The sequence below is a fragment of the Cupressus sempervirens genome, chromosome 5, assembly GCF_028749045.1.
Source record: "Cupressus sempervirens isolate cs-2001-9-10 chromosome 5, ASM2874904v1, whole genome shotgun sequence".
NCBI classification, from domain to species: domain Eukaryota; kingdom Viridiplantae; phylum Streptophyta; class Pinopsida; order Cupressales; family Cupressaceae; genus Cupressus; species Cupressus sempervirens.
Window position 1 is genome coordinate 56,282,499 of NC_143122.1, and position 26,164 is coordinate 56,308,662.

Genomic DNA, 26,164 nt, shown 5'->3' on the forward strand with positions numbered 1-26,164 from the left:
CTATGACGTGGTATCCAGACATTTTTGTGAACGATTTAGTAGCTATGAAGGAAAGGGTGTGGGCACTTGAAGAGAGGAGCCAAATAGAAAGTATCACAATGAAAAGAGTTACTAAAGATAACTGGAAGCTGGCAACGGAGGTCAAGTCACTTAGAGAACAAATTCAAAAATTGCAATTTAATATGGAAAAAGGAGAGTATGAATTAATATTGTTAAAGAAAGAAGTAGGGGAAAAGAGGACAGCAGCAAGTACTACGGGAGAAGGAGAGGCTACAGAAGCAGACAAAAACTCGCAAATGAAAAATATACAAGATGCCATGGCCAATATGGAAATAAAAGAGAATCAACTCAGAGAACAGATTGAAGAAGTTAGATCATGGGCCAACATAGTAAAGGGGCCAGCAAACACTCCTATTGACAACATAGAAAAACAAGTTCGGAGACAGATTAGAGAGGAAAAAGAAAGAAATGAGAAAGCAACAAATATCGTTGTCAAAAGGCTACGAGACTATGGAGAACAGGAGAAAACAGCGGATTTAGTTAAAGACTTCTTTAAAGACCAATTAGACTGGCATGGAACAACTATAGAAGCTCAAAGAATTGGAAAATGGATTAGAGGAGGCAAAGATAGACATGTTAGAGTGACAATGAAGAATATAGGAGATAAAAATAACATTTTCAGCAAGAGGAAGTTTCTTAGAGGCACACACATATATCTTGATGATAACCTCACCGTAACTCAGCAAGAAGAAAGGAGGAAGGAATGGGAAAAAGTGAAAACAGCAAGAGGAAAAGGCAAGTGGGCGTGGCTACAAGATGGCAAAGCCCAAATCAGCGACAAAATCACACGCAATAAATAGGAACTCGGGCCCACCCAGGAACATTTAACTATACTTAGCTGGAACTGTAGAGGTTATCCTTGGAGAAGAGGACCTGGGTTAGGGCCGATAGCTAAAGATAATGACATCATTATGCTTACCGAGACTCATGAACATGATGGATGTAGAGTTCCAGATTTTGAAGGGTATAAGAAAGTATCATTGTGGAATGAAAAGATAGATAATGGTAAGGGGCATGGAGGCATCACCGTTCTAATAAAAGAAACTTGGAGCAGATTTGTAAACTTAGAGAAAGAAGATGTAAACAAGCAGTATATTTGGATAAAAATAACAGAGAATCAGATTTCTACAAGGGTGGCTATATGTTACTTCGCTCCAAAACGCTCAAAAATATATTAAAAACATAGATTGGATCGAGAAGATCCGTCGTTGCGCTAAAAAAAGACATAGCAGCCTTTAGCTCTTTAGGGGAAATAATGTTAATAGGGGATTTCAATGCTAAAACAACAAACAACCAAACTCTCAATCTTAAGGAGAGTTGCAATGAAAGCAGAGATCCAGTTTGGCTCGAAGAAGGGACACAAAAATGGGAAAGATCTTCACAGGATAGCATGGGAAAGATTAATCATTTTGGTGTTGAATTACTAGGCTTATGCTGCCTATACAACATGGTTATATGCAATGGTATGGAAAAGTGGCCTAAATCAGGAGGCATCACATGCAAAAGACACAATGGACAAAGTGTTGTTGATTATGTTATATGCTCGCAAGACTATGTCGCAAAGATAATTAACTTTGAGATAGAAGATTGCCCCATAGAGTTAAAATCTGATCATAACCCCATCTTGATAAGGGTGACTACTCACTTTAAAGATCAACATATTGTTCCAAAACTTTTACAAAAGAGGAAGATGATTCCGACTGGCAAAGTTTTAATGACACAAAAAAACCATGATACTTTTCAAGACTCTCTTTTGCGGCTGTCTAGGGTTCTGGGAAACCATCTAGAGTCTGAAAAACAGCATTTCATGGACAAGGATAATCTTGTTCTTACTATCATTAAAGCATTGGAGGAGTGTAAAAGATCTAGGGCCACAAAAGAAGCCAAGAACACTTTTCCAGCCAATCCTTGGTTTGATGAGGAGTGCAAAATGGCAAAAAGGAATTGGAAAAAGAACATGAACAAAGAAAGTAGAAAAGAGTATGATCAACTGATTAAAAAGAAGAAAGAAGAGTATGTGAACAAGAGAAGAATAGAGTTGATTAATCTTGGTAAAAACAACCCCAGAAAATTTTGGAAAGAGCTTCAGCAGAGAAAAACTCAGATAGTGAATAACATAACAGGAACCAAATGGCTGGAATATGCCAAGACTCTCTACGAATGTGATCTAAGAGAGCATAGTACCATGGAAATAGAGACTACAGGGGAGTTATTCAGTGAAAATGATATTATTCAAAGCATTAGGAGGTTAGCTGCTGGTAAAGCGCAAGATATAGATGGGCTACAAGCGAAATACTTAAAATGGGGTGCTGAAATCCTCACACCACACATCACTAAGATTTTCAACAGTGTCAATAGAGAAGGTTTCCCTGTAAAATGGACTACAAGTGTGGTGATCCCACTCCACAAAAGTGGAGATATAAACAATCCTTCTAATTACCGAACCATCATGATCAATCCACTATTTGGCAAGTTATTTGGTAGTTTGGTAGAACAAAAAATCAGCAACTGGGCTGAAACAGAAGGCAAACGTGCAAAAGGGCAAGCAGGCTTTAGACCGAAACACTCTACTATAGATCACGGCATCACTCTCAGGCATTTGATAGAGAAAGTTTGGGACACTCCGAGGAACGAGGCTTTTTGTTGTTTTGTGGACTTTAAAAAAGCTTTCGACACAGTGCCACGTAATAAACTATGGGATAGAATGGTAGAGCTAGATGTCCCTAAAGAACTTAGGTCAGCGGTTTACAGATTATATGAGCAGGTCAAAGCTAAAATCAGAACGACAGAAGGGATATCAGAAGATTTTGACAGCAACATCGGGGTTAAGCAAGGGTGTCCGCTTTCTCCAACACTATTCGGGCTCTATATTGACAAGTTAGAAGAGTGGATAAACAAGACCAATGGTGAGGGGGTGCAGCTGGCCCACTTCATGATAAGATTGCTCTTATATGCAGATGATCTCATAATTCTTGCTAGAACAGCTAAAGGTTTGAAAGAGCACTTGAAAGCACTAGAATTTTTTTGTCATGATGTAAGAATGCAAGTTAACACTAGCAAAACCAAAATTATGATCTTCTCACTAAAGAAGAATAGGGGCATACAAGACAAGTTTCTGTTTGAAAATAGCCCCCTTGAGATTGTGGAAGAGTACAAATACTTGGGCATCGATTTTCATAACAAACTCAACTGGGATACTTGTAGATCGAAAAGGATCCAAGGGGGCTGGAAGGCGTTATACTCTTTACAAAACAAGTGCAAGAACGCAGAATTATGGGATTGGACGACCATGAAAACTCTGTTTGGTTTGCTGGTCACTCCGGTTATTCTATACGGATGTGAAGTGTGGGGCGGTAGTATGTCCAAACAGAAATGGTGGCAAGTAGAAAGAATTCAAAAACACTTTATCACATGCAATCTTAAAGTCAAGACAACAGTTCCGTATGAAATCCTTTTGGCGGAGGTGGGTTCCTTTCCATTAGAAGCCGTCGCATTGATCTGAATGCTAAGCTATTTAAAGAAAACCCAAGGTCTAGAAACACATCGTTGGCCCAAGTTGGTAATAGAGGAAAAACTCGTGAGGCGGAAAAGCACATGGATGAAACAAAATGACAAATAGATGCAAAAATGGGATATCAACATCCAAGCTTGCCCGGATAACATTAAAGAAATAAAAAAGTTTGTCAATGAAAAATTTCGCAATATTCTGTGGACAAGACACATAGGGAGGAAAAAATCTTATTACATTAAAGAATTTAATCCCACTTCTAGTCATGATGAAAAGGCCTATATAAGGGCACCTATTAACTGGAAAGCAAAAATGTTGATGGCACAAATTAGAACTAGTTCACATCAGCTGCGATGTGAAACTGGTAGATGGCAAGTTCCAAAGGAAGAGTGGGCAAACAGAACATGTTTATTCTGCAATATGGGAACAATGGAGACAGAGCAACACTTTGTCATGGAATGCTTGGCTTACAACGACATCAGATCTGATTATACAATAATTCTGCAGAACAAGGACTTCAACTATTTATTTGAGGAAGATCAAGTGAAGAGAACAGCGGATTTGATTATCAAAATTCAGAGAAGAAGAGACAAGTTAACCAAAACTTTGCAACTGACTAGTTTGGCTCCTGACTCGGGAGAGCGATTGCATGGGTCCCATAGACTACTTTAGTCTCGTGGACGTCATTAAAATCTATCATATCATATCATATCAATGTTCCAAAAGGGAACATTACAATAGTGCCAAGTTGGCAACAACAGCTTAATAGAGGAGACAAGGAGCCAATTAGGAGTTTAACCCTTACACCGTAGAGTGGGGCAAATGCAGCCCAAAGGAAGGGGGAAGAAGAGGCTAGGGAAGTCAAGGACACCGCGGCAATAAGGAGTGTTGGAGGGACATCACATGGTGGACAACATAACCCGTCAAGATCCAACCCAACCAACTCAAGAATACAACCCCCTAGAGGCAGCACAAACATAAATATGTCGTTGCAAAAACAAAAAGTACCCAAGTTCACTAGCAGCGGAAGGAAGATTCCATAAGGCATTGTCGGACATGTGAAACCATTTGGATGGCAAATGGAGTCACAAACAAAGATGAATGGGTCCAACAATTTCCGGCAACTCTACGACGAGTTATTATCGATTGGTACTCCGACATGGATAAAGCAAAAATAAACATGTGGGATAACCTTAGGAAGGAATTTCAGGCTATGTTCTGATAGCTTCGGGACGACAACGAAATCATTGCCAAAATATACAGTATGAAGCAAGGAAAGAGGGAAACAATAAGGGTCCATCTGGTTTGTGGAATTTGAAAAACTGGGATTTCTACAAACCTTAGTTTAGCCAAATCAAGGTTTTGCAAATCTTCATTCTGATTTTTGAGATTATACTTGAACCGTTTGTTTCACTCGGAAGATGCGTGTGAAGACACATTTTTATGCGTAAGGTTGGAGTTGAAGGCAAATTTCAAAAAGTAGTCCAATCTATCGTTTTTACACTCCTTTAAAAACATAACCAGGTTTTGATTTTCAATTCCTACTTGCTAGTAGGAAGTTGGAAAACCTGGTTTTGAGGCAAAATTGAAAGTCTGGTATGCTAATTCCATTTTGCCAATTTTGAAACAAATGCAAAAAATTTCAAATCCAGATTTTGAAAAAGCCAATTCCTGTCATCTTCCAGGAACCAAATGGACCCTAAGAGCATACAATTGAATGCTTAAAGAGCTTCTCAAGAAGATGGAAACCCAGTCGGTCAATGAATTGAAAAAGAGATGATTTGTTGACGGGTTGAAGTCTTCCCTAAGGAAGAAGATGAAAATATTATCACCGACGACGTATGCATACACCTACGACAAAGAAATTACCCTTGAAAGTGAAAACAAAATTTCGAAGAAGAAGGGGACTAAGTCCTCGTCAGAAAGCGATAAATCGTATGGAAAGGATGATGAAGGAATTTAAAGTAGTGAAGGGAAACAATGAACGAAGCAATGAGGGAGAGCTATGAAGATCACACAATTATACTAAGAGAGGGGGGGTGAATCACTGTAATAACAACTTTGCTAATTTAAAACTTTTATCCAAAAAATTGCCTTAGAAAATTCAAAAAGTATGTCTATTGTTTCTAATGGATGGAAAGATTGCAAAAGCCATACATTGCTCGATGTTATTTTGTGTCCCCCCAAGGGGCAATGTTTTTGAGAGCGATTGATGCTATAAAGGCGATGGCTATGATAATGTTGTCCAAGTAATTATAGACAATGCAAAATTTTGCAGGGCCACTGGTGCTTTGGCAGAGGCTAGATATGAATGCATCTTTCGGACACCATACACTGTACACTCACTCAATTTGATGATACAAGCAATTAGCACACAAAAAAGAATGAGTGAACAAAAAATATAAGGGTGAGTAGATTCAGATGTTTGTGACAAATCACCATATGTCACAAGCAATTTTCAAAATGTTTTCTGTATTGGAATTATTTAAGGTGAACTTTAAAATTTGATTTTGATTTATTTTAAATTTAGTTTAATTTATCATTTTATGTCATGTTTACATAATTGAATAAAATATTTTATGTTGTTTACATATTTTAAATGTATTATTGACATGTTATTAGGTGGCAAAAACCCAAATTGCATCTCACATTATCATTATGGGACTACTGGTGAAGGTGAAAGAGGCATTGTCACAAATGGTTATTAGCAACCAATGGGGTATCTATAAGTAAACAACTATAGTGATGACCCAAAATGCGAAGGGACTGGTATTGGATGATGATTGGTTGGCTCATGTGGATTATGTATTGGAACTCCAAACCTATTATGCCTATGCTTCAATTTGTTAACATAGATGAACTATGCTTGTAGGATGTCTATGATAGCATGGACATGGCTAAAGAAGATAAAATTGATAAGTTATAATACACTCCACTATCCTTTTTTGTTGAGAGATCTCTAAACTTTTAATTGACATAACTTACATCAAGATAACTTACATGAATGTCACTTGATATCTCAGGTAACAAAAAGTAGAGAGAATGATCCTAGGGACACCTTTTACAAAAGGGTGGAAGCAATTATTCTTCATCATTGGAACAAGATGATCACACCTTTGCACCTCCTAGCATAAGCTCTATCTCCCAAGTACTATAGCACAAAAGTACTTGCTATTCCAAGTAGAGTGCCACCATATACAAATGTTGAAGTTGCTAATGGGTACAGGAAGGCACTCAGTGAAGAGCACACAATTATACTGAGGGGGGGGTGAATCAGTATAATAAGAAATTCACCAATTTAAAACTTTTATCCAAGCAATAACTTAAAATGCTAAAATGAACAATTATGAACACATTAACACAGTGATTTACGTGGAAACCCAATGCGGGAGAAAACCACGACAATAAATGCTTTTATATAAACTTTGTTCTTTTACAATGATTTGTAGGCTATGACCTTTATGTTTATGAGCAACGACTCACTAAAAGCTCCAAATCCCACACTTAGCAGGCTCCAACCTACAGGAAGCTCCAACTCCCTCTACTTGTCTTCGTGAGCACCAACCCACTACACACAAATTTTCTTTCCACCTTGACAATGTTGCTTACACAACTGATGATGGACAATTTAAGTAATTCTTTATTCTCTTCTTTATATCTCTTTTCTTAATTTGGATTGGCATACTCTTCTTTTACTGGCATATATTTCACATATGCTTATATATTTCACTTTTATATCTGTAAATATATTATCTTGCACTTTTATATCTGTATATGTATCTCTTTTCTTTTTATGTCACTTAACCTACTCATATACATATAAATCAGATTTACAATCTGATTATATACATTTTATTTCAGCTTCTTTGCACATCTTAATTCTGTCTTTTTTTTCTTTTTTTTCACTTTACCTCAGATATTTCATTCTATATTTCCCACTCTTTTAAAATGACTTTTTTACTTCATTATATATATTCCTTTACATATCTCTTCATGAAAGAGTTGTGCCCTTTTGTAACTGATGTCTATTCATAGCTATTAGTTCAATTAACAATCGAATTACATGACTCAAACTTTATGGACTTTCAATAATCATTTCCTTCATTTGATTTACTTCAACTCATGCATATGTTATGAGATTGTTTTCTGTGTGTTAAACAAATCTGCCTTCTATTGTTCATATCAGACATATCCATTCAAACCGCCGACTTGTGTGTCTTTACCAATGTTAATATTCATTTTTATGCCTGTTTTATGACTCACGTCTACCACTCATATCTGGACAATATTTATTTTAAACTATTAATTTCCTTACTCCACGATTCCAACATTGTTGATTCGTAGATCATCATTTCCAGTGAAAAATGTATCATCAACAAATATTTCTGCCAACACAATCTTCTTATCTGGTCCTTCTTTGATGTAAAGACTGTTGTTATCATTAGTTCTTTGAAAACCAATCTTTATGAAAAATTTATGTAACCTTTCATACCAGGCTCTAAGGGCTTGTTTGAGACTATCGTCATCTTTAATATTCACTACCAATGTATCTTACGTGGCCTTCTCTGCAATTTCTGCCATTTTCTATGCTGTTGACCACCAAGACTTTTCGCCACCACTGAATATATATAGTCTGTTCTTTCTGAATTAATTCGCTGGGAATCCACGATGACTTGCTGTATGGTTTGATCACATCATAGCGCTAAAAGGAGATTTTGTCTTTTATCAGGCTTCCTCCTTAATTCTTTCTCTATTAAGAAAGACGGCACCTTTTTATTTTGTCTTCATTCAAACTTGTCTTACATAGCTTTTCAATGAAATATTCGCTGCCCCTTTGTTCATGTTTGTAGATAAGACAACGAATTTTGTCTTTTTCTTATTTTGTAATTTTGTCCTATTTGAAATTTCTACTTTTGTTTGATATAGTTTATTTTTCTCGACTTTTGTTTTGTTCTGCATACACCATATTGTGTGAAGTGGGAAGACATATCAACGGCTGCTGCATAGCATTATTTGTTTATTAAATCTGCCTGTGTATATTCACTGTGTTGCATGACTTCATATATTTTCACTGCTCTTATGCAGATCTTATACAATGTGTATTCAAAAAGTTTGATTTATTGCCTATCTCTTTTACTTATTTTGAGTGCCTTTCATATATTCTGTTTGTTGTAATCAGTTTGTAACTTTGTGGCTGCCAAACTCCCAAATGTTTGATGTCTTGAGAGATTTGATTCCTCATACTTACTCTTAGAAAATATACATGTTGCTTCATATATACTTATACATATCTCACTGCTGTATTTGTGTCAGAGCCATTACTCTTGTCGTCATCAAGATCTTCACATATTATTGTTTGACATGTTGTTACCTAACATAAATAGCTGCTTTACAAATCTTCTACAAACGCAATAGAAATACGATTGCTTTGCTTTCCACAATACTTCCATTATGGCCTCCACATCCAGTTACAACACAGTATGAGATTAGCCACATAAGTATCCATATTATGACATGTTGATATATATGCATGATACTTCACTCACGCTCAGTCTCTGTCACTTTGGAACTTGTTTGGTCTTGATTCTTTGACAGATTCTATAATATGCTTTGGCATCTTAAATTTGACAATGACAAGGGTCAAGAATACCTTGAGAGCTCTTGACATCAATGACAATATTTCCATCACTTAGTAGACTCTTCAGCAATCCAGAGGTTGGGTCAGCTGTTAGGAAAGAATTTGGATTGTTTATCTCAGGAAAAGATCTTCTCCTTGGTGCTATCAATGACCAAAGCAGAATGGATGCTATTATATGGTGGTACCTTCATAGTCAAGATTTTATGTACCTCCAACCTCTTGCCATTAAGATCCTCTAACATGTACGTTTTTTTCTTTTTTCTTTTTTTTAACCACTTGGATTGTAGAATTTAACACTTAACATTCTTCAATTTATCTTGTATTTTTTATTTTTTATCTTGTCGGTTCTCTCTCCAGGTTGCAAGCTTTTCTGACACTAAGCCGAATTGGAGTACATACTCCTTCATCCAGTTAGTGAAGCATAACCAATTGGCTGCAAAAAAAGCTGAAGGCTTGATGTATATTCACACCATTTTGTGCCTCTTGGCATATAAGGATCCAAAACACAAGAAGGCGGCAAAGAAGCTTTGGGATGTAGCACCCAAGACTGCTGACTTGGATGCAACCATTCAGGACCTTCCAGAGTCATTGTAGTCGATGGGGATGATACTGATGACATAGCACTTGGTGCATCTAGTGCTAGTCGAACCGGTTTGGTTTTTAGGATGATGAGGATCTACTTGCAGCTGCTGAAAATACCAGAGATTATGATTATTTTGATAATCCATTTGATGATTGACGAACACTTTGGTGATTGATGAACATTACACACTGAATCATATGTGAAACTTTAATGAACTACATTTTCATGTTTTGATTCAGTAATTTTATGTAATGATTTTCGTTAGAATCGTGTTTTAATGTTTATCTTTGGCATTAGGCATTGATCAATTATCAAGTATCATATTATGAAATGATTTACTTTTACAATTTTGCATATTTCTCTTATTTTTCTATTATATAATGCATACATATATACACATCTACCCAAATATACCATAACGGAAAAAAATTCAGCGTACCCATATACCGCATTCTCGAACCAAAACCTGACCCAAAACCCAAACCAGTAACTTAGGTTTCTGTCTTTTAAGATCAAATAACCTTGAGTTGATTGAGTATTGTAGTAATGATAGGAGAGATTCAAAGCTAGTTTCATAGTCTTTGAATTGCAGTACTGTGTTTGGAGCTAGTGTTATGTGTTTAAACTAGAGATAACTTTTAGTCTTTTGGGCTGCTATTGTCCTTTGTGTTTATGTGACTAGGGTGTAGTGTATGCTGAAGTCTTTAAGCTACACATATGTTTCATCTTTGTTCCTGAATGCGTATAAATAACAGTTGGTTTATGAGCTTTCGTGAGCTTCTTGGTTACTGACTTTGCTATATTGTGTTCTTAAGAATCTTGTTAAGAGAATATCATGAAGGAAAGAACATCTATTCTGAAAGAAGAGAATATGAAGGTAACACCCTATTGTTAGTACAGTGTGAATAGTCTTAGTTAAGTGTTAACTGATTTTAGTAATAATAAACACGGAGCCTCCCCCTTTTCTGAGAGGAGAGATTTAATCTCACACATTGTGGCCGAATAACCATTTTCCAATTGGTTGAATCAAATTAGTTGCACAATATTTATTATTCACAAACAAATAGTGTTCATAGTTGTATGCTCACTAAGGGCCGGAAGCGTTTCATCAAGGACAGGAACCTCCATCTAGGGATTTTGTGACATTCCACCTAGTACAGGTGGTTCAAGGCAACTGTAAATTAGTTTCCATTGGCAGACCTGTGATCTCCTTCCCTACAAACAATTAGGTCTGGGCAGTTTTCATGTTCCTGCACTTAGTTACTGTCACTTAAACCATGTATTGTACTTGCCCGCAATTGACTAAGCATAAAGCCAGAGTGTATAATACTTTAAACAGTTTTTTCTCTCTTCTTCACACCATTCTTGTTGTTTTTTTTTTTAATTTAAAACCACATACACTAATCCATACACCACTCTGATACCATATAAAGTAGAAAATGCTTGATTGATTGACTAATGGTCTAATACTTTACTAAAATGCTGCATCGTACAATTATATAGGGATAAAATACTATTATCAGTTACCATAACAGCTTTTCATGCTAGCGCGTGATTTAGAATTTACATTAACAATCCTAACTAGCATCCTAATTTAATCGAGCAACATTAAAAAAAGATTGTGCCTAATTGCTGTAGTATCATACTATCAAATGTTAAGACCATCTTCAGGTGGGATTTTTATGTGTCCACCAAGGTCCTTGTGTGAATTATTAGCTGAATTCAATAAATAATCCTAATGAAGCAACAAGTAGATGAATATCAAAACTAGAGATTGCCGTTGGAAACAAGCCCTTTAATTCATCTACAACAAGATATATATCAAGATAAATCATCATGACCCAAAACCACAAAAGAGCCAATGCAAGATCTAATAATGTTCAGAGGCAAATGTATGAGGCCAAGGAAGATGGGAGATCAATTCTAGGAGAAAGCGAGGTAAAGCACTCTCCCTATTATTCCTGTAAAGTCATACTACCAAATGTAAAGACCACCTTTGGGTGGGCCTTTTTATTTGACCACAAGGTCCTTGTGTTAATTCTATAACTGAATTCGATAAATACTCCTCAATGAAACAAGAAGTAGATGAATATCAAAACTGGAGATTGTGCCATTGGAAACAAACATTTTAGTTCATCTACAACAAGACTTATATCAGGATACCTTAAATCATCATTATCCAAAACTGCAAAAGGGCCAATGCAGTATCTAATAACGTTAGAGACAAATGCATGAAGCTAAGGAAGATAGGGGTTCAATTCTAGGAGACAAGGTTAAGAGCTCTCTCTATAACCCCTTCTTGACACCTAAGGTTGATGAACAACTAGAGGTAGAGAAAAAGGCAGTAATGTGTGCTTTGCATGTGACCTAGGCTATCGGCAAAGGTTCTCAACACTGAGATGAAATAGGGCTCTTAATCCCCAATTATAACAGAAATATATATTCAAGGGGGAAAGAATCTCAAGAAAGAGAAGATTTAAACAGTAAGCACATGTGGACCTTTTACATAAATTCAAGTAGCCCCCGTGGAAGTAGGTTTCAAATAAGATAATAAAATGAATGAATTCCAATAAAGCATCTTACCTAGCAAATTCTATTAAATGGGAAACAAGTCTAACTTGTGGAAATGCTACCTAAAGGACACCAAATGAAGATATCAAGTTTCAACACATAACATGTTTAAAACAAAGCTCGATAATAATAAAGAACTCCAAAACATTAATAGAATCCACAGTGTATCTATGAACAGTGATGTATGCTAAGCACATTAATTGGTAACAGATGGGCGCAGCACGCAATGCTAAATTGATTTGATCAATGAAAACGAAGCTAGAAAACTCTTTTAACATGTGTTTACCTGATCATCCTTATCCGAATCTGTCCCAGGCCAATTAGCCTCTAAAAGTGTCCTACTTCCAGCCGTTTCTGATTCCATATATATTCCTTCCCTTTCTGCATCACTGCTGAAATTGAGAGGATCCATCCCCAAATTCCTATCATCTAAAATTAACAAATTATATGATAGCGTTACTAAATATATTTAAGAAAACATGTAATGCATTATTTCTAGATGCTTCAGTAACTCCTCTATAACAAAGAGGGGAAAAATATAAGACTATTGATCTAAAGCACAAAAAACGGCAACGACATAACCTGTTAGACCACAACTGTTGTCACGCATAAATTCTTCTGTTCCAATGATGTGAGGAAGGTTTCCATCATTCCACCCAACCTTCAACATATAAAAACAGGGTAAGTAATAATAAAACTTATTCAAGAGCCACAACAAAGAATTTGAGTAAGAAATAATGAAGATTCACTCATCACTTGAAAACTACACACTAGTGAAATCACACAATTGAGACAGACTAATTTAGTGGAAAAGGAGGAGACAGTTCTTGATTCAAGATGAATTGTGATGCAAGGAAGAAAACAGACTAAAGTTGGAACCAAAATATACTTGAGTTGAGCTACATGCTGCACTGGGGAGTGAAAAAGAAAGTGAAACAAACATTTAAACTGCCATATACATGAATTTAATTTGTTAACTGCTTAGTTTACAATGCTAGACAGACACCAGTGCCAAATACAGCAGGTAAAGCTGAAACCGGATACAAAGTGGAAGAGCATATAGAAAGAAGAATGCAGTAACCTACATGACAACTAAATGTGTATTCAGCAACATGCATTCAAGCGACAAAACTCTAAGCTGTTGGTAAAGAGTGATATTGAAAAGTATAGAATTGATACAGGAATTTCTCATAGCAAGAAAAACTAGATGAACAATGGAGTAGAATTTACATCTCTTAACTTGCAGAAAACAGCTTATCATCATACACATTTTGCTAATGTCCAGCTATTGTAAAACCCAGCTAAATATGCCCAGAATGCATATAGCAATTACATCATGTAGTGCCTACTATATTGCACATGGTACCACATTTAATACATACTTTGCTCTAATATGCTCTATTACTCACCTTATGTGGAGTGGCTTCTAAAGTATTTCTGGAAGTCTTCTGGATGTATTGCCTGTACACATTCCAGCCTGTAACTAATGCTTCTTTGTATCTGGGTACTATATCCTCTTCGTAACCTTGTGCAGGCAAAGATGCTTCTGAAAATTGTACACTAAAATCTAAATTTGGGTTCCCTGTATCATCATCTTCATATACACGCTGTAAAAGAAGTCAAGAGATGGAAATTGAGTACTAAGTCTAACAAAAGTATAATATTATTCTCCATGTCTATGACAACTTTGCTCAACAATCATTCAATCTTGTCAACAATCATTCAATTTCTAAAAGCATTCAAACATTTCCAACTCATAACATTAACAATGCTTCTAAAAATGCATCTCATATTTCTTAACTAGCTATCCAATAAGAAAAACATATCTTTGAAAACTCAACTATTACTTGAACTCCATAACCCTATACGCTACATAGTTGAATAATTCTTACATTTTCAATGTACTGAGTATTTGAAAGTGCCCTGAAAGAATTGAAGGTATTGTAGAAATCCTGTTCAACATCTCCAGTCAGCTCCAACAGTTTGTGTACATTCTCAGTCACGTTACTTGCTTTTCTTTTTAACCTTTCTGAAAAATCTTCCAACCATTTTAGCACCTGCATAGGCAAACCCTATTATTCCTATTTTCACAGAAAAAAGTGCAAGATGAAAGAAACACTTCACTTGATGGTCGGACAAGAAACCAGTTGGAGTGATACCATAAATACTGGAAATAACAAACTGCATAACCTTCATAATGCACTTTTGCCTTCATAAAACTAGTGGAAATGATATTTGTGACCATAAAAACTCCCATGACATTGTATCATGTGATAACAAATGATAAATGGAAACCTAACGGTTTCAATGTTCAACAGAGAGATAAAGGATGATGATCCATGTACTTAAGATACAAATAATCAGCTCACCAATCATTAATACCCCATTGAGACTATTCAAACAAGTTCTGGAAAATGTATAAACAAATTTCACAGAAATGGGACAGTCACAAATATTCATTCAGCCATAATGACAAAGCATTGAGAAATATAAAACAACAGCAATGACGACTTGACAATTATTGAAACAAACGAATTTGATCTAGAGAAATACAAGAAAGGTTTAACACCAGTTTTGAGAAGCAAAACACTCTCCAACTCCACTGTAATCAGTTGATAATGATCAAGGATGATGTATGTAGGACCTATGTCTGGACACAACAACTATGGCTAATTAACTGGTTATCATGCAAGAACAAAAGGTCCAAAAGGTGTCAAAAATCAACAACATTCAGGGATACAAGAAAAGAAAATTTCAGAGAAGAGATCAACCTAAGGGAAGGTACAATCAGATAAGGAATCTCAAATGGAAAAATGGTGCACAAGCAAGAGCCCAAGGGAATTCATGTCCTGGCTGTAAACATCACACACTAAAACTCTGTTCTCACATGACCAAGAATGTCAAAATCAACTTTAAAAGGTAAACATGAGTGCTAATGATGTGCAGGCATCAAAACATGTTTACACCAAGTGTCACACATTCCCGAAGGTGGAGGCACATAAAACAATGCATGGAAGAAGAAACAAACAGTTTCTATTAGAAACAATAGTCCACCAAGATAACTGGGGGGGGAGGGGGTGAATCAGTTATCCAATAATTAAAACATTTATCAACCTTAAACAATCTTATCCATTCAACCAAAGTAAACAGCAACCATAACAAGATGCACATAGACAATTACACTAGATATGTTAACTAAGGAAACCCTTGATCAAAGGGAAACCCTCGGTGGGAATGATGCCCATAAGATGATGTACTAATATAAATATTCCTTGTTAGGAGTCTATTACAACATTTAGTACATATGAGTCCCTGTTAGGAGACTCTGAATCATTGTTAGAAGATTCCAACCCTGTTAGGAGTTGTAGAAGATAGGACCCACTGTCCAAACAGCTTTTGGGGCAAGATAACCGAACTCACTGTCCAACTGATCTCTCAACTATTCCTTGTAGAATAATTGTGTGTACTACACTTTAACTTCTTTCCTCTGGCTTGTCAATTGGACCAATCACTATTAGACCTTGTAGACCAGGTCACAAACCTCGGATCCAAGTATCCAAATTCATATTACACAATAAAACCCCAGCAATAAAGTTTCCTTCACATCTGCTCTGCTCTGCTTATCTTCGCATTCCACTCTTTGTGCTGCTTACAATAATTTACATTCCTCCATACATCCATACTCATGATAAAGGAAAATGTCCTTCCTTTATACCAAATCCATAAAACAATTCCCTAAGTCAGTTGTTACACCTTCTCAATTAATTATTATAGGACCACATTAAGAACATGTTACACTTAGCAATAACCTTAATCTTTCGCCTTGCAACTTGAATAACTTTTCGTACACATAACATTATGACGAGCGAGCTTAGCCACGTCATCACCAACATATCTTCTTCACATCTTTAACTTCGGCTTCTCAAAATAACAACTCTGCTAAGAGATATAACAAGTTTACCAGAACATGCCTCTGTAAACTCTATCTCAGAGCAATTTTCACTGAAACTTACATAACTTCTTCCAGACTTAATATCCTATGCTTCCGAGGTTAGCTGCATATACTAGACACTTAGTAGTATCTCCCTTTAACCTCGCTTAGTGATAGTACTCAACGATTTGTCCGTACCAACTTGATATTTCCATTGTTCTTCTGTCAAATACCATAGAAAAATGCTATGTTGACATCAATGACAAATACAATCATGAATGTAGCATATCATCATGATAATGATCTAATCATGTTTCTACAATACTACCCCATAGGAATATCATCAGCATTCATACTTCCAACAATTTTGACCCTTCAAATTACATGTATAGCACACAGAAACAAATTGGTTGGTTCTCAGTTAAATAATTTGCTGCTTATAACAAATTGGCCATAGCGAACAATTTTTGGCTTAGTAGTCACCAATCTCACCAGGGTGTTTCAACTATTTGCCAAGGTAAGCATGTGTCTAAAGCCTGTGCAACCAAGGAACTCAGTGAAAGTACAAGAATCCAAGTTTTCAATCCTACTTACACGTCCCTCTTTTTTAACAAAATACTTACAATCCTCCAAACTTTTCATCAACCCTACATAAAAATCCGTAATGTTCAAGGACCGATAAAAAGTTAAAACCCACTTCATCTCATGAAGGAACTCCTTGACTAGTCATATTTGACAAAAATGGAGGAAAAAAGACCTTACATTTGTGATGGGGATCCAATTTTCTGGATCATGCCTCCCCAATCAGGAGGGGATTTTTATCCTCAATAACTAAGGGACTCATAAAATGTGGAATTTTATATATAATTACAATTTCAGACTGACATGGCTAAAATAAAAGACTTTCAATTTAGTCCTTCCAAGTGAAATGTAAAATAAACTAACTCAAACCACCTACTTTTCTTGTGTGTTAACCTATGGAAAAGTTCCTATTTCAGATAGAAGTTCAATAATTCCATCAACAATATTCCAAAATTGTTAATTGTATTACTTTAGGCAAACCATCACTTGTTGGCTAAGCAAAAATCAAACTTAAAACACTCCTTGTTTTATCTTATGCAAGCTCTACAATTACCCTAGCATCATCCTTGGCAGCTCCGAGACAACCTTGAAGATCAGAAAATTTGAGGACTTCACTACCACTTAAAAAACCATTTGGCAATGATCCTAGGTGTGCACTTTAATTGTTTGTTCTGAAATTTGAACTAGGAGTCATTGTCTGTGCATTTGCTTTGCTTTCCTTTCCGCTTTAAGTTCTTCATTTGACAAGCTATCTTGATGTTCAGATTTAGGTTATGGATTAAGTTTATAATAAGATTATATGTATGCCATTGTTTGAAAAAAAAAATTAGTTTTCTTTATTGCTCTTAATATCCTATTGGTAGCTTCGCTATTGATTGCAAACTTGTATCTCAGTTTATGCTAGTGATTGCAGCAGTAGAATGGTATGTTGCACCTGGATTTCAATACGATATATGGGAGGTGGAATGTTATAGACTTACAGGCATAAAATTTTCACTTCATAATCATTCGTTATTTGCTTCATTGTTGCAGAGGCTTATGTTCCTGGTGACCTAATTATCATTGCATTTCTTACATTATGTTGCAGCCTGACTACTACAAATAGAACTACCAATTGCTTACTAAATAACAAAGATTGATACTGATAAAACAACAATAAGAGACGATTGGGATCCTGTATAGAAAGCAACAACATTTAGAATATTTCTTGAGTATAAGGATGTGTTTTCTTAGATGTACAAGAGCTTAAAAGGAGTGCCACTGGAACTGTGCTGTAATGGGCACCTTGGAAATGCCCAAGAACTGAACCAACTACTAATAGAGATTTTAAAGTCTTTGCATAGATTTAAACCACATAACATGACCATAAACAAAGGAATTCATGGAAATGGAAAATTGAACTACTGCTGAAATATTATTAGTTCTCAAACTAATGAAATTAAATACATAGCAACTCGCTAATTACTCCAGCATCATCAAATACATAAAAAACTGTTCAACTCACTAATTACATCCAATCGGCCTGTGGCTGGAAATGCGTCCAAGCTGCCTGTTAATGAGTTGATAGAAATGAATTCCAAAGGCCAAACCCCAAGGGAATGATGTCTAGAATGTCACAAGAGAGGATGAACGTCCTCTAATGCCAAGACCAAAACTCTACATCCAAGTTCCCATCAAATGCAATTCACAATCATCCGATACAATAATCCCATGCTAAACAATGAAGCTCCCACCTCTATTTATACTTTCCCTACACCCTTCTAGAAGGAAATAAAATATTAATTAATTGCATTTACTAGAAGATTCCCCCTTCCAATAATTAATGCATTCTCTAGAAACTCCTCCCTTGCAATTAATTGTGCTTCTAGAAAATTAAATTACTAGAGGCTTCCCCCTTTCCAATAATTAATGCACTATCTAGAAGCTTCTCCTTGCAATACAATAATTAATTAAATATAAAGTCGCCTTTTAATTTTAATTTATTTAATGACTTTATAAGAAATTAATTTAATCAATTTCTTATTTCTCCACTTAGCCTTTGGAGAATGTAAAGGCTAAGAACTCCACTAAGTTGCTAAAAAATGGGGACATTATAGTCCGCCCTCCTTGAAATTGCTTGGCCAATCCAACAACACAATGAACTCCAACCTCCACCTGGATCCCAAATGAAGTAGTATGTGATATCGCTATGGACATTAAACCAAGTGCAAACCAGCATCATCAGGACCAACCACATGTCCTACAACCTAGCACCAAAAACTTGTGCTAATGATGTAGAAGTCAGAATGGCACTAGAAGAAAACACGGTAGAAGATCTATGAAATTTCTTCTTCATTGTATCCACCCATATAATATATATTGCACTAGAATCCTGATCATCACCAATATGCATTGAAAAAGATGTAGCTACAAGTGAACCATATGCACTCATGCCAACTGTATCAACAATAGGTGTAGCCACATCGAAATATATGGACATAGGAACAACACTAACTGCTGCAACAGAAAACTGAACCGAATCTGTAGTTGATGAAAACTTATAATCATCAACATGTGTGTCATCATTAAAACACACATCAACAACAACATGCATGCTGCTAAACTCCTCGTTGGATGGTTCAACCGACACAGAAGTGGCTGCTAATATGACAGTATCCTCGCATTCTCTTAATCCCACTATTGTTGCATCGCCATCCCCTAACAAAGCCTCATATGTGGACTCCTAACTCTGCACACATGACTCAACACTAGATTGCGAATCAATAATACTAGAGCGTGAACCCACATCTACTGACTCCGCTAAAACACCCACATCACCAACATCATAGATGGGTGGCTCTATATGTGTCTCGATCCCACCTGAGGAAGCAACTACCTCCTGCACTGGAGCAACATACAAATCTTCAATGTTGATGCCCATCTGTCTAGCCATAAGCTGCAACATTATATCCATTCACCTATTCTGCTCCTGTTGCATACGTTGCCCGTCCTCTAATGTACCCAATAATCGTTTGAACATCACATCCTGATTTGGACTGATATATATTTTGTCAAACACTTTTCCCTTTATCCGGCTATCCCAAATTCCCTATAAGACCTCCATAGGATGGCAGGACTTATAGCTCTGATACCACTATAATGGGCACCTTAGAAATGCCCAAGAATTGAACCAACTACTAATAGAGATTTTAAAGTCTTTGCATAGATTTAAACCACATAACATGATCATAAACAAAGGAATTCATGCAAATGGCAAATTGAACTATTACTGAAATATTATTAGTTCTCAAACTAATAAAATTAAATACATAGCAACTCGCTAATTACTCTAGCATCATCACATACAAAACAAATTGTTCAACTCACTAATTACATCCAATCGGCCTATGGCTGGAAATGCGTCCAAGCTACATGTTAATGAGTTGATAGAAATGAATTCCAAAGGCCAAACCCCAAGGGAATGACGTCTAGAATGTCACAAAAGAGGATGAACATCCTCTAATGCCAAGAACAAAACTCTGCATCCAAGTTCCCATCAAATGCAATTCACCATCATCCGATACAATAATCCCATGCTAAACAATGAAGCTCCCACCTCTATTTATACTTTCCCTACACCCTTCTAGAAGGAAATAAAATATTAATTAATTGCATTTACTAAAAGCTTCCCCCTTCCAATAATTAATGCATTCTCTAGAAACTCCTCCCTTGCAATTAATTGTGCTTCTAGAAAATTAAATTACTAGAGGCTTCCCCCTTTCCAATAATTAATGCACTGTCTAGAAGCTTCTCCTTGCAATACAATAATTAATTTAATTAATTAAATATAAAGTCACCTTTTAATTTTGATTTATTTAATGACTTTATAAGAAATTAATTTAATCAATTTCTTATTTCTCCACTTAGCCTTTGGAGAACGTAAAGGCTAAGAACTCCACTAAGTTGTTAAAAAATGAGGACATTACATGTGCGTTCATCAAATACTTTTAGTGCCAAGAACAATGTGAATAAGCAGGACGCCCTATCAAATGAATAAGAACTATGCAGCTAAAGTTCGAGAGGAGATCACTAAGATGCTGGATGGGGGCATAAAATTCAAAGTACAGACAAATGAGTGGGTGTCACCAATAGTTATATCTTTGAAAAAAGATGGAAATCAAATCTAGATTTGTATAGACTTCAAGTACCTAAATGGAGTAACTATAAAAGACCCTTTTCCAATCCCCTTTACAGACAGTATCTTGGAAGAAGTGGTCGAACTGGAGATGTACTCCTTCATGGACGAGTTTTTGGGGTACAACCAAATCAGCATTACCAAGGACAAATCAAAAACCACCTTCGTAGTGGAAGATTGGGTATATGCTTACAACAAACACCAAACACACACCAAATAGAAGTAATGACGCCCGAAACACCAAAAACAAAATGACACCAAATGCAGTCTCGAAAAATATATAAACCCTAGTCAAGTTTGAATATTTTTTGTAAACAAATCCTTATCAGCGAATTTCAAAAAACAATAAAATTTTCAAAGAAAAAATTAAAAACTCATTTTGAATTTTTTTTGCTCTGATACCATATTATGCGAGTAATTGGTAAATATTTAATGTATTAACAATGAGCAAAGACACTCAATGAATAAGTTTACAATATTTACAAAATAAGCAAGTTTTCAAAAAAGAAACTGCAGATAAGATCAGAGATGATCTATCACCTAGAATTACAACAAAGTACATTATTGAGCATTAAATATATGATAAAACATTATTTTAATAAAACATCATGTATTGCAACTTGGTGCACAGTCTTTGAGCGCTAGACCTCAAAATGCTACTATAACACATCCAAACAGTAGTCAATGTGCTAAACAATCAAGAACAACTAATATTAGAGCATCATGATAATATTATGAGAGCTATCAAACATAATTGACTATATCCTTCAAATGCATTGCATGTCATGACAAAAGTAATTAAAACATTACCAACTCCTGAGTACCTTGAAAATAATGAAAATGGATATAGCTCCTTCGCATGCACCCTTGACATCAATTACAAAACTAATAGCTTGTTTTACATTCAGCTTTGACATCAATGACAACACAACATTCCAACATCCTCAACCTATGAATTTCATTGATTTGAGCTATAGTAATTGTTTGGAAGGCAATCCCAAACATTATGCAAAGGCATCCTAAAGAGAAGACAAAAGTAACTTTGGTCTTAACTTAAGAAAGGCCACTAACAACATGGCTAAAAGAAGACTGTTAGCTATAATGTATCGCTAATGACAGGTCCTAGGTTCAAGCTCTACCTAGTTTGCAGAAAATAAGTGTACCATGGTATCATAAATGTTTCTAACTTTCCAAGTAGGTAGTGTCGTAAAGAGACCGATAGCTCAATGCTTACATAGCACAACATGCTAATGGGTCAAACGTTTGGATCTTAAATAATCATTGGATAATAATATGGTATTAACCCGAACTAGAAGCCCTAAGAAAATAAGTTTTCCTCAACAAACAATGTTGGAAAAACAATATGCACAATGTACTTTAATGAGGTAGAGGTATCTAAACATCAGTATATATAGGTTTTAGATATAGCCAATCCATGTAAAAATAGCATGGCATCTAAACAAGATTAGGGGCTCCAAACACAAAAGCATGTCTCAAATGGAATTACATTAGAAACTCACAATAATTTCTGATTATAAATAAGATAAATTTCAAAAGAAAATTGATTTTTGAACCCAACTTTTTTGTGATTTTTTGTGATTTTTTGCCTCAGACTTCTCCTAATAAATTGAAAATATCTTTTTTGATTTGTTAAATTACTCTCCAGACATATTTTTGCTTTTGAGCCACGAACCTAAAAGGCAGCCAGCAGCTTCATGCTTACACAAGATCACTTTGAGTCATAATTAATTCATTGAAAACAGCATGAGACCAAATTAGACTAGCAAAGAAATGTATCTCAGTAGCTGATGTTGGAAGAATGATCCATACTAGGAAATACAATAGAGCTGATAGCTCCATGATAACACGATGTTACAATGTAGAGCTCTAATTAATTTTAATTGCAAACAATATTGCATCCAAAACAAAATAGGAATTTAAAGCAAAAAAGCAACAGTCAATTGGCCATGTTGAAGAACAATTCACACTAAGAACCATCTACTTAACTAAACGTTTGAAGTTCAATTACTCACTCTATCGTTAAAAGAAAAACATATATCCAAATAAGGCTGGAAACGTTAAGCAAAGAAATGGATCTTGATAGTTAGTTGGAGGAACAATCTACACCATGAACCATAATGTATTCGTATTTCCCCGCTAATTGAAAGCAACATGGCATCCAGATCAAACTAGGAATGTTAAGCCAAGATGTCTATAGGTTGGTTTTGTTGAAGAATAATCCAAATTGGAACCACAACAGGGATCGTGGCTTCATGCTAGCTGGAAGACAGAAGTTCCAGTCTTAACTATTCATTAAAAACATCATACACAAATCAAAAGGAACCCCATGCAAAGAAGCCAACTTCGAATACGACTAGAAGAGCAATCGACACTACAAACTCTAACATGAAGGGGGCCAAGCATTTCCATGCTAACAAGAGGCTACGGGTCTACTAACTGATCCATGGAAAACTATAAAGCATTTGCATTACAAATCAAACCGAGAACCCCAATCAAAGATGTGTGTCTCAGTAGGCGTTGGGAGAAAAGTCCATTCGAAGGCCCTGAATTTGAGCTCAAGCAAGTAAATGGGAAATTTAAAACAAAACCACTAGGGCATCAATTTGACAACATCCAGGGAGAGAGAACTGACCAAATTCAAATTAAAAAATTACAAACTATAAAAACAAAAACGAGAACTGCACAATCTACCTGGACATCGGCCTGCAGAGTCCATCCCGATGTATCTGCTTCCGCAAACGTTGAGATCAAAGTGCTTTTATCCATAACCAGAACGAATACAGATTCTGAAGATTTGTTCCTTCGGCTTGGGTTCCAAGGGCTTCAACTAAACTTTATACTGATGCTTCGCATTTTCCTCTGAGAGCGGCATCAGGGAGCCTGAAGTTGTGTTCAGAAGAAAGAGTACTGGGAAAAAAAAAAAGGAATAACCCAAAAAAATATAGAGGTAAGTATCTATGACAGAACTGTGAAATAACAGTGTAATTTGTGGCGCACGTGTTTCTTACGGTCTCCCCGCCACGCGCGCTTTAATTTATTTGGGACAGTTATATAAGACGTTTTCGGCCCGCCGGCAAAAGTTATTTTAGTGACATCCCATTCTCTTGAAGGTTGGGATCTCAAAAGGGAGTTGTTTATTTTAAAGCCAAAAATCATTATGGTACATGGATGAATGAATGAAAAGTTTTAATGGCATTCACAAGATTAAACGGTGTAAGGGACCACACTAAGAATTGATCATTCTGGTTGGTGCTTCTCTAGGCTATCTTTCTTTTGTGGTTCTACGTTACGAAGATAGTTGCCTTGTGCATTCTTGTCTTATCAAATAGTTAGTTTATGTTCTTCCCCTATAACGTATCCTTGTATTGGCTGCGAATATCTTTATAAGCGATACATTATTTGATAAAGTGTCACTCTGTTTCCACCACTTGTTGCGAAACATACATATTATTTTTCTCACCATTCTTTAGGAACCTTCCATCTACCCATTTCACAATTCAAATGATGAGAGCTGGTTTAGTTGAGCACTAAAAATTTTGCATTTCCTTTGATAGTGAATCCTAAATACTCTTTATCCTTGTGTTCTCATGTGGGATTAAATTCTTTGATGTAATAGCTTTTTTTTCTACCTATCTAATTTGTCCAAATAGCAATCTTGAACTTCTCTACCACCCATTTTTTTATCTTTATATTAGTGCCTAGGCACTCTTGGGAATTAATTTTCTATTTGTTCAACCAATTGTTGTTTTACTTCTTCCATGTTTTTTTCCCTTTGCTCTAACTCTTCATCAACCACCATTTTGGGTCAATGTTGCTTATCCATATTTCTCACTCTTTTTAAGTAACTTAGTAAGTGAATAAATGTTGAGGCCTCCCACGAGAACAAGTCCGCCTCCACTAAAAGAATCTCATAAGGAACCGTGGATTTGACTTTAAGATTAGTAGTAATAAAGTGTTTTTGTATCCTCTCTATTTACCTCCATTTGTGGTTTGAAATGTTGCTTCCTCAAACTTCATATCACATAGCACTGTTTTGCTACACCTATTCTGAACAAGGTAAGAAGCCTTCCATGCACCCTGTATTCTTTTTGATATGCAAGTCTCCCAAATAAATCTATAATGAAAGTCAATTCCTAGGAATTTGTACTCTTCCATGGTTTCTAATGAGTTGTCCTCAAATATGAATGTATGTTGTTGCTTTTTCTTTTTCAAAGAAACTATCATGGCTTTAGTCTTCGAGGTTTTCACCTCCATCCCTACCTCCAAGTAAAAAGGCTTCTAAGTTATTCAAATGCTCCCTCAAACCTTGCGCAGCTTTCAATAAGGATAAGGTCATCTCCATAAACAAAATGTCTTATCACATAGCTTGCTACATGAGTGCCTTCTACATTGGCTTTGTTTCTAGCTACTCTTATAACTTATCAATGTAAAGTCCAAATAAAGTAGGTGACAAAGGACACCCTTGCTTGGCTCCAATGTCACTCCCAAAACATTCTAACATGGCATATTTAGTTCTGATTTTTGCTTTTACCCATTCATACAACTTATAAACAATAACCTTGTATTATTTTGGCACTTCCAATTCTTTCATCCTATGCCATAGCTTATCTCTAGGGACGATGTCAAAGGCTTTCTTTAAGTTCACGAAGCAGCAAAAACCCTCCTCCCCCTTTTTCTCCCACACTCTTTCAATGAAATATCTTTGAGTGATAAAGTGGTCAATGGTGGAGTGTTTTGGTCTGAAACCAACTTGCCCCTTCGCTTTTTTCTTCTCTTTTTCAACCCAACCACTAGTTCTACACTCTAAGAGGATCTTGTAGGGTTTGCCTAAAAGAGGATTCACCATTATAGTATGGTCATTGGAGGGATTGTTAATGTCCCTAGTCTTGTGAAGAGGAATAACCATACTGGTATTCTAGTCAATTAAAAAGTAGCCTTGCAAGATCCTATTAAATATGCTTTTGATGTGGGGAGCCAAAAGATTTGCCCCCCACTTTAAGATTTATGCCTATAGTCCATCTATATCTTGGGCTTTTCCACTTGCTAGCCTTTTCTAACCAGATTAATATCTTCAATAGAAATCACTCAACATAAGT

The 26,164-nt window shown here is 35.9% G+C and overlaps 1 protein-coding gene across 3 annotated transcripts in view; it reads right to left on the bottom strand.

Moving 5' to 3' along the window:
- LOC149554531 (uncharacterized) overlaps positions 1 to 24,085 on the bottom strand; it is a 107,158-nt gene extending 83,073 nt beyond the window's left edge. For 2 of the 3 annotated variants that reach the window (XM_089828574.1, XM_089828573.1), the window contains exons 1-5: positions 23,760 to 24,084; positions 14,253 to 14,417; positions 13,770 to 13,967; positions 12,943 to 13,021; positions 12,647 to 12,789 (exon numbers count right to left, since the gene is read on the bottom strand). In XM_089828574.1, coding sequence (XP_089684700.1) covers positions 12,647 to 12,789; positions 12,943 to 13,021; positions 13,770 to 13,967; positions 14,253 to 14,417; positions 23,760 to 23,834 — 660 coding nt within the window. In that variant the 5' untranslated portion in view covers positions 23,835 to 24,084. Of the gene's footprint in view, positions 1 to 12,646; positions 12,790 to 12,942; positions 13,022 to 13,769; positions 13,968 to 14,252; positions 14,418 to 23,759 lie in introns of all 3 variants that reach the window. The other variant, XM_089828575.1, reaches the window with a different exon arrangement.
- Between the last annotated feature and the right edge of the window lie 2,079 nt (positions 24,086 to 26,164).